The sequence below is a fragment of the Staurois parvus genome, unplaced genomic scaffold (assembly GCF_062004578.1).
Source record: "Staurois parvus isolate SC_StPar_1 unplaced genomic scaffold, SC_StPar_1.0 ptg000698l, whole genome shotgun sequence".
Classification (NCBI taxonomy): domain Eukaryota; kingdom Metazoa; phylum Chordata; class Amphibia; order Anura; family Ranidae; genus Staurois; species Staurois parvus.
This window is the reverse complement of record NW_028318494.1, coordinates 7,153,547-7,164,254: the sequence shown is the minus strand read 5'-3', so window position 1 is coordinate 7,164,254 and position 10,708 is coordinate 7,153,547. Positions and strand designations below refer to the sequence as shown.

The window sequence follows — 10,708 nt, the reverse complement described above, 5'->3', positions numbered from 1 at the left end:
GTTCATTAAAGTGGAACTGCACTTCATCTGAGCACCACAAACCAAAAATGCTACTTAATTAATTGTTAATATTCAAAGCAAACTCCCCCGTCCATCCATGTCTCCAAGATTTATTTTGCTGAGAAATTACTCTGAAATACACCATCTCATCTAGAATTTCTGGCCATCCTGATTCATGATTTGTGTAGCAACTACTTCCTGGAATCCATCTGCCTTTAGCTCAGGAATGCAGGCAGGAGGGTGTGCTTACCCGAGAAAGCCCCACAAACCAAAAATGCTATTTAATTAATTTTTAATATTCAAAGCAAACTTCTCAGTCCATGTCTCCGTGCTTTATTTTGCTGAGAAACGATTTTGAAAAACACTCCCCAGAATTTCTGGCAGTGGCCATCTTGAGTAAGGGCAGATGATTCATGTATCATTTACTTCCTGGAATCCATCTGCCCTTAGATCAGGCATAGGTTGAGCTGAGAACCCTCCCCTCCTGAAGACTGCTAGGATGTATGACATTATTTGCCTAGGCATGGAAACCAGGAAGTAACTGAAGAAATATAGAAAAAAGTTTAAAAAAGTAAATATGATATACTTTACTATCTGTTAACTAATGCTAGCAGCATCGTGATTTTAAAAAAAAGTCCATGCTGATTGAGAGAGTGAAGTTTCACTTTAACTAAAATATGCTAATTGCAAAAACATGTTAATTGCATATTATCTGCAACACAATACTACCTAGATCTGTGGAATAGTCCAGTGGGCTCCAAACTGCAGTCTGGGGGCCAGATGTGGCCCTTTACTTGCCTTTATCTGGCCCTTGGGGTACACTTCCACTGACACCAACATTAGGGCATAATTCCTGTCACTGATATCAACAGTTGGGCACTATTACTACCACTGACCCCATCAATGGGGCACTATACTTCCCACTGGCACCAATGATGGGGCATTTTCCTACCATTGACACCAATGATAGGGCACTATTCCTCACACTGATACCAATGATAGGGCACTATTCCTCACACTGATACCAATGATAGGGCACTATTCCTCACACTGATACCAATGATGGGGCACTATTCCTCACACTGATACCAATGATGGGGCACTATTCCTCCCACTGACACCAATGATGGGGCACCATTCCTCACACTGAAACCAATGATGGGACACTATTCCTCACACTGATACCAATGATGGGGCACTATTCCTCCCACTGATATCAATGATAGGGCACTATTCCTCCCACTGATACCAATGATAGGGCACTATTCCTCACACTGATACCAATGATAGGGCACTATTCCTCCCACTGATACCAATGATGGAGCACTATTCCTCCCACTGATACCAATGATAGGACACTATTCCTCCCACTGATATCAATGATAGGGCACTATTCCTCCCACTGATATCAATGATAGGGCACTATTCCTCACACTGATACCAATGATAGGGCACTATTCCTCACACTGATACCAATGATAGGGCACTATTCCTCCCACTGATACCAATGATAGGGCACTATTCCTCACACTGATACCAATGATAGGGCACTATTCCTCACACTGATACCAATGATAGGGCACTATTCCTCACACTGATACCAATGATAGGGCACTATTCCTCACACTGATACCAATGATGGGGCACCATTCCTCACACTGATACCAATGATGGGGCACCATTCCTCCCACTGACACCAATGATGGGGCACCATTCCTCACACTGATACCAATGATGGGACACTATTCCTCACACTGATACCAATGATGGGGCACTATTCCTCACACTGATATCAATGATAGGGCACTATTCCTCCCACTGATACCAATGATAGGGCACTATTCCTCACACTGATACCAATGATAGGGCACTATTCCTCCCACTGATACCAATGATGGAGCACTATTCCTCCCACTGATACCAATGATAGGGCACTATTCCTCCCACTGATATCAATGATAGGGCACTATTCCTCACACTGATACCAATGATAGGGCACTATTCCTCACACTGATACCAATGATAGGGCACTATTCCTCACACTGATACCAATGATGGGGCACTATTCCTCACACTGATATCAATGATAGGGCACTATTCCTCCCACTGATACCAATGATAGGGCACTATTCCTCCCACTGATACCAATGATAGGGCACTATTCCTCACACTGATACCAATAATAGGGCACCATTCCTCACACTGATACCAATGATAGGGCACTATTCCTCACACTGATACCAATGATAGGGCACCATTCCTCCCACTGATATCAATGATAGGGCACTATTCCTCCCACTGATACCAATGATGGGACACTATTCCTCCTACTGATATCAATGATAGGGCACTATTCCTCCCACTGATACCAATGATGGGACACTATTCCTCCTACTGACACCAATGATGGGGCACTATTCCTCACACTGATACCAATGATGGGACACTATTCATCCCACTGATACCAATGATAGGGCACTATTCCTCACACTGATACCAATGATAGGGCACCATTCCTCACACTGATACTAATGAGAGGGCACTATTCCTCACACTGATATCAATGATAGGGCACTATTCCTCACACTGATATCAATAATAGGGCCCCATTCCTCACACTGATACCAATAATAGGGCACTATTCCTCACACTGATATCAATGATAGGGCACTATTCCTCACACTGATACCAATGATAGGGCACTATTCCTCACACTGATACCAATGATAGGGCACTATTCCTCACACTGATACCAATGATAGGGCACCATTCCTCACACTGATACCAATGATGGGACACTATTCATCCCACTGATACCAATGATAGGGCACTATTCCTCACACTGATACCAATGATAGGGCACCATTCCTCACACTGATACTAATGAGAGGGCACTATTCCTCACACTGATATCAATGATAGGGCACTATTCCTCACACTGATATCAATAATAGGGCCCCATTCCTCACACTGATACCAATAATAGGGCACTATTCCTCACACTGATATCAATGATAGGGCACTATTCCTCACACTGATACCAATGATAGGGCACTATTCCTCACACTGATACCAATGATAGGGCACCATTCCTCACACTGATACCAATGATGGGGCACTATTCCTCACACTGATACCAATGATAGAGCACCATTCTTCACACTGATACCAATGATAGGGCACTATTCCTCACATTGATACCAATGATGGGGCACTATTCCTCACACTGATACCAATGATAGGGCACCATTCCTCACACGGTTTACTGACAATTGGGCACTTTTCCTCCCACTAATACCAATGATGGGGCTTTGTTTGCTGCCATTGACGCCAGGGCATTTTCTACTCCCACTGGCCCCCACAAAGTCTGAAGGAAAGTAAACTGGCCCTTTGTTTGGAAAGTTTGGAGACCCTTGGTATAGTCAACAAAATATAGACACCGTTTTTTAACCAAATATTGCAGATCCATCAATGTAATCTACACCCTAAGAGTTGTTTCTAACAGGTTTGAAATGGGCATTAGCTATGTGAAAACACAGAAGTGCATATCCCACGGAGTTACTAACTAATACATGGGAGGGAACTTTCTAGTCTTTCTCAGAGAAATTCTGCAAGCAATATAAGCATATTTCAAAATACTTGGAAGGGGTCAATTACATTTCATTCCTGAAGGGGTGAAATTGCTCACTTTGGCCCTGTGCTGAGTCTTCTTCCCAGGGACCCCCTGTCTTGAAGCTTTGATGTGTTGATGATAGTGGAGAAGGTGACAATTCACACCTCTGCACACTGGATAAAGACTGTGGCAGCCCAGCTCTGCTCACTGCTCAACAAGCACTGAACAAGCAGATACATGGACAGCTCTTCTGTACCTCTCCATTACCAGGACCGCAACATGTACCAGAACTGTACCACTCTCTTCCAGTGTGGCTATCCTAGCTCCGAGGGATACAGCAGCCTTTCTCCTGCTTCTTCCATTGACTCCAGTGGCCTTTCTCCTCCATATCTGCTTTATACAACCTCTCAGGAGGCATTTGGTGATATTTCTTCAACCACCTCTCAAACAATGAACTTGAAAGCTCAGACAAAAAACTGTGCTGAAAAGAAAATCCGAAGGAAGGGCAAGCTTCCATATAGTCAACGACAAAACGCAAGTGAAAGAGAGAAGATGAGGATGAGGAACCTCTCCAAAGCTCTCCAGAACCTCAGAAGATATCTTCCTCCATCCATGGTTCCCGCAGATAAGCCTCTAACAAAAATTGAAACTCTTCAGTTAACAATTCGCTACATATCACATCTGTCGGCACAGTTGGGACTAAGTGAAGATGTCTTAGAGCAAAGAAGATTGGAGGCCATGCAAAGAGCAAACAGATGCCCACAAGGCTTAGGTCGCTACATAGATATGACGCATCCGTTTTGCTCAGAGCCTGAAGAGAAGAGTTGTATGTCCTTTTCAACCTCTACAGAGCCCACAGCTCCATCAAGACTTATGCCTGTTGAACCAGTACTACATAACACGCAAAACACCTACAACATGTCATATGAGATCCCTTACTTCTCAGAACTACAAACCAGCCCTCAGCAGCTGCAATATGCAACAGGGAAGACCACTTTGCCTCAACTTTCTACTGAATTCTACTCCACATGTCTCCAGCAGACGGTAAGAGACTCTTTTAAAATACTTTATAACTATATTACATATTTTTGATAAGTAATTGCTTCCTTGAAGTACTTTGGTGCTTTAGTCCTAACTCTCCAATATCTATAGTCTTCTGCAACGATAATTGCAACAACTGTTTGCCAGGAAATAATTGTATGTCAGTAGTATGAATAGGTGCCAGCTCTATAACAAAGGCTTGTATGGGCTTGGGGAAGAGGGTGATGGTAGGTGGTAAAATGTGGCAGCCATTAAAAAATGAGCTTCTAGCAGATTAGAGCAGCCAGAAAATATTTTATTTTTTAACTGTTGTACAACATAATGGTTCACTGTAATTGTGCTTTATGTAATGAAAACATTACGTTCTAGACAATGTTTAACTTACCCAGAGTTGTAGGTAAAAATTGTATTGACTTTATACAGTGGTCACCACACTGCAGCACTTTGCTAGTCTTTATCTGGCCCTTAGGGCTCGTTCACACTTAGCTGTTTTACCAACGCTTGCCAAACGCCCCTATAGCGTTTTGCAAGCGTTGGTCCGGCAAACGCCGCATGTGCGGTTTAGCGGCGGTTGCTAGGCATTTCCCGAGCGTTAAAAATGCCCCACAAATGCCTATAATGCAGTTTGAATGGTGTTACCGCTCCACAAACGCTCTGCAACCGCGTCGCAACTGCACCATAGACTAGAATAGGAGGCTTCAACGCCTCCTGACTCGACCAGAGGTATCCGTTTTGCCGCGACGCAACGTGACGCGACGCAAACGCTCCCGTTAGAGCAGCACCATGTGCTGTAATGTGCAGAATTGGCAGAGGCGTTTGGGAAGCGGTAAAAACGCTTCCCAAACGCCTCTCTGCCACCTGCACACAACGCTTGTGTGAACGTAACCTTAGAGCACTATTCTGCCCACTGATGCAAGATGGTATTCCTCCAGCTGACAAACAGTGAGACATAATTCCCTCCACTGACACCAATGTACTATTCCTCCTAATGACACAAACAATGGACCACTATTCCTCCCCCTAGTACCAATGATGGTGCACTATTCTTCTTACTGACCCAAACAGTGGGGCATAATTCCTGCCACTGAGACCAAAAATGCGGTATTATTCCTTCCAGTGAGACCAATGATGGGGCACTATTCCTCCCACTGTTACCAATGATGGGGTACTATTCCTCCCACTGTTACCAATGATGGGGTACTATTCCTCCCACTGTTGACAATGATGGGGTACTATTCCTCCCACTATCACCAATGGTGGGGTACTATTCCTCCCACTGTTACCAATGATGGGACACTATTCCTCCCACTGTTACCAATGATGGGGTACTATTCCTCCCACTAATACCAATGATGGGATACTATTCCTCCCACTGATACCAATGATGAGGCACTATTCCTCCCACTAATATCAATGATGGGATACTATTCCTCCCACTAATACCAATGATGGGATACTATTCCTCCCACTGATACCAATGATGGGGCACTATTCCTCCCACTGATACCAATGATGGGGCACTATTCCTCCCACTGATACCAATGATGGGGTACTATTCCTTCCACTCTTACCAATGATGCAATGATGGGGCACTATTCCTCCCACTGATACCAATGTTGGGACACTATTCCTTCCACTAATACCAATGATGGTGCACTATTCTTCTTACTGACCCAAACAGTGGGGCATAATTCCTGCCACGGAGAACACAAATGCGGTATTATTCCTCCCAGTGAGACCAATGATGGGGTACTATTCCTCCCACTGTTACAAATGATAGGGCACTATTCCTTCCACTGTTACCAATGATGGGGTACTATTCCTTCTTCTGTTACCAATGATGGGGCACTATTCCTCCCACTAATACCAATGATGGGGCACTATTCCTCCCACTAATACCAATGATGGGGCACTATTCCTCCCACTGTTACCAATGATGGGGCACTATTCCTCATACTAATACCAATGATGGGGCACTATTCCTCCCACTGACACCAATGATGGGACACTATTCCTCCCACTGACACCAATGATGGGGCACTATTCCTCCCACTAATACCAATGATGGGGCACTATTCCTCCCACTGACACCAATGATGGGGCACTATTCCTCCCACTAATACCAATGATCGGGTAGTATTCCTCCCACTGATACCAATGATGGGGCACTATTCCTACCACTGATACCAATGATGGGGCACTATTCCTCCCACTGACACTAATGGTGGGGCACTATTCCTCCCACTGATACTATCTATGTGCAGCGTTGCGCCGTATCGAAAAAAATGGCCTGGTCAGGAAGGGGGGTCAATTCTCTGGAGGGCAAGTGGCTAATATGTTGTAATATGTTAGTAGCATATCATCATATTATACTAGTATTTAATGCCATTAACCCCTTGACGCCAACTGTACGCAAATATGCAGCCTTTTGGCAGCTGGGCCTTGCCAAGTGGCCGTATATTTGCGTACCATTAGAAAACAGATATGTGCTGGGAGTGCGCGCCCAGCACATATGTGTTTTCAAATGGTACAGTATATTGGTGTCTCACGGAAAGGTTCCGATCTCCCCTTGCAATCGGGACCTTTTCCGATCATGTGACAGCAAATCACCATGGTCACATGACCCTAAAAACCCGCCCCACCTCCCGGCGTCTGAAACCCCTTAAAGGGCCGGGATACGCAGGCGTGAAGAGGTTAACTAAAGCCTACTAAATCAAATCCCTATTAGTGTGAAACAGAATGGGGTTGATGTGCTAGACCTGGAGAGTGCAAAATCTGGTGCAGCTGTGCATAGGAACCAATCAGCTTCCAGGTTTTATGGTCAAAGCTTAACTGAACAAGCTGAAGTGAGAAGCTGATTGGCTACCATGCACAGCCGCACCAGATTCTGAGTGCTCCAATTTTAGTAAATCTCTGCCTATGTGTTCTTATCTTTATTCTAACCTGAATCGTATTATTTATTTTTTAGATAACCAGTGATGAATACTCCCAGGTCATGGATCTGTAAGGAAGTAAACCCAGCCTCAACTGAAAGAGAGCATCCGATACTCAGCCAAGGATCATCGCTTAAATTATTCTGCATTCTGTTTATGTTGTATATAGATTCGTATTTGAATGAATGTCATTTGTCTATATTTATGGTAACATACAATTATTTATTAAACATGTTTATTTTTCTAAATGGCACATTCTTTTGAAAGTAAAACCAGAATATTATTTGAAGTTGTTTTATAGCTAGAAGGTTTTTTTTCCTTAACTTAATGCATTGTATGTATTAGTCCCTCGCCCTCCAGAGAATTTACCCCCCCCCCCTTCCTGACCAGGCCATTTTTTGCATTAAGGCACTGCGTTACTTTAAGTGACAATTGGGCGGTCATGCAACGCTGCACCCAAATGAAATTTACGTCCTTTTTTTCCCCACGAATTGAGCTTTCTTTCGGTAGTATTTGATCAACTGTGACTGACATTTTTGAGAACCAAAAAATATTTTTGACATTAAACATGTCCAGTAAAAAAACAACTTTCCTCATAAATTTACACCAAAATGTATTCTGCTAAATGTTTTTGCTAGAAAAAAATCCCAATATGTGTAAATTAATTGGTTTACGTGAAAGTTATAGCGTTTACAAAAGGCAGTATGTATACTGGGATTTTATTTTTTTTTTATACTAGTAATGGCGGCAATCAGCAACTTATAGCAGGACTGTGGCGGGCATTCTGACACTGGGGTGGGAACTGACTAACTGCCACTGATATCCCCAGTGACACCAATACAGTGATCAGCACTAATTAAAAGCTCTGACACTGTACTAATGGCACTGGGTAGGAAGGGGTTTAACATCTGGGGTGATCAAAGGGTTAACCGTGTGCTGTGTGTGATTTACTGTGTAGACAAGATGCTGTGTATTGCTCTGCTATGCAGACAGTGGTGTCCCTAGGCACATTTTTACTAGTAATGGTGGCGATCAGTGACTTATAGTGGGACTGCGGGACTGTGGCAGGCATTCTGACACTGGTGGGAACTGGCTTGGTGTCACTGACATCCCCAGTGACACCAATACAGTGATCAGTGCTAAAAAAAAAAGCACTGACACTGTATTAATGGCACTGGGCAGGAAAGGGTTAACACGAAAGGGCGATCAAAGGGTTAACTGTGCTGGGAGTGTTTTACTAGGGGGCGGGATGTGTGTGCTTCACTGTAATCACACTGCTGTAGATGGCTGTGCTGTGTACAGCCATCCACAGCAGTGTGCCCAAGCTAACAGGGAGGAGGACTGTTGGTAAACAAAACAGTCCTCCCCGTTGGAGATCCTCAGAAATCACCAAGTAATTACTGGCCGGGGCCCGGTGAATGACAGCTGTGGCCATGAATGGCAAAACGGGTACCCGGAAATGCAGAATCACATATATATATACGTGATTTTGTGCACCCGTGCCGCACTGTAGCAGTATTTCTGTTATAGGGCAGCCAGGAAGTGGTTAAGGTTAAAAACTCCTCTGAGTGCAGCTTTTCCCCCAGACGTCCTCCTCTCCTTATACTCACCATCTCAATCCAGCGATGTGCATGAGAGCAGCTGCTCTCCTGGGTCTCTGCTGCCTCATTGGCTCACACAGTAGGGAAAGCTATTGGCTCCTGTTGCTGTCAATCACAGCTAGTGAGCCAATGAGGAGAGAGTTGGTCAGGGGCAGGGCTGAACCGTGCTCTGTGTGTGAAAATACAATGTCCATTTGCAGTAGAGTGGCTCGGGAATGAGCCTGCTCGAGTGCCCCCATAGGAAGAGGCTTGTTACTGGGAGCACCTGGCAGGGGAGAGGAGCCAGGACCGCTGGCGGGTGACCCAAAAAAAAGAGGATTGGTGCTCTTGAAGCCTTCAATTGATTGATTGACCTATTCTTCAATCGATCAACCCTTCTTTTGATTGATCGTTCAACCCTTCCTTAGATCGATAGTTTGGTCAATCGAATAATTGATCGACAGGGTCAAATGATCAGTCGAAGGAAGGATCTATCAACCGAAGGAAGGATCGATCGCTTGAAGGAAGGATTGATCGCTTGAAGGAAAGATCGATAGAAGCAAGAATCAGTTGAAGGAATAATTGATCAATCGAAGGATTAATGAACCAGTCATTGCAAAGTCAGCTCTGCTAACCTTACAGGCAGGGGTGGACTGACAACTCATGATATATATACATGATTTTGTTTTTTCGGGTAGGGGGCACGCGCATGCATGTGTACATTCCCTCACTACCCACGCCTCTATTGGCTCCTCGGCATGTCAATCACCGGGTCCCAGCCGAAGATTCTCAGCTGGGACTCGTTGATCGGCAGCGGAGCTGACAGGGGAGAGGTCTGCATGTAAACAACACAGGTCTCTCCCCTGTCAGCAGGAACAGGCTGCTTTGTATTGCTCTGCATACATAGGCGTCCCTAGGGTTGGTGTCACCCGGTGCAATAACACTTGGTGACACCCCCCCGACGATCCCCGCAGAATGGATCGGATCTGTGGATTGAGCATAATGGATCGGACTCCGATCCATTGTGCTCAATGTGCAGATCCGATCCATTCTGCGGGGGATCGTCAGCTTGCTTTACAACTTACCTTTTCGTGGACCTGGTCCGGTGTCACCCCGTATAGGTTGCATGCTGATGATCCCCGCAGGAAGGATCGGATCTGCGGATTGAGCATAATGGATTGGGATATGATCCATTATGCTCCCCAATACGCAGATCCGATCCATCCTGCAGGGATCATCACCTTGCTTTACAACCAGGGGCGGACTGACAACTCATGGGGCCCCCGGGCAATAGGGGATCATGGGGCCCCTGTGTCCTTGCCCAAACTCAAAAAAGCCTATGAAAAAGGTACCAGGGGCATCTCATGGGGCCCCCTACTGACTCTGGTCCCTCGGGCAGAGCCCGAGTTTCCAAATGGTCAGCCCACCCCTGCTTACAGGTTTCTGTGGACATTTCCCTTCACTTCCTGTCCCGTAGCCACAAGAGGAAGTGAGAGACAATTCCTCCAAAGTGAGGGAAATCCTTGCTAGCCTTTAGAAGT

The 10,708-nt window shown here is 45.1% G+C and overlaps 1 protein-coding gene across 1 annotated transcript; it reads left to right on the top strand.

Moving 5' to 3' along the window:
• Positions 1-3,850: 3,850 nt before the first annotated feature.
• Positions 3,851-7,661, top strand: LOC149446050 (uncharacterized). Its single transcript, XM_089653095.1, has 2 exons — positions 3,851-4,657; positions 7,623-7,661. Exons 1-2 carry the CDS (start codon positions 3,851-3,853, stop codon positions 7,659-7,661), a joined length of 846 nt encoding a protein of 281 aa, XP_089509221.1.
• The last annotated feature ends 3,047 nt before the right edge of the window (positions 7,662-10,708 follow it).

What these genes read in the sequence shown, in the direction of transcription:
- LOC149446050 (XM_089653095.1), top strand. Translation starts at nt 3,851, where the DNA reads ATGGACAGCTCTTCTGTACCTCTCCATTACCAGGACCGCAACATGTAC. An exon ending in CCACATGTCTCCAGCAGACG is followed by an intron (nt 4,658 to 7,622) that starts GTAAGAGACTCT and finishes TTTATTTTTTAG; the next exon opens with ATAACCAGTGATGAATACTC.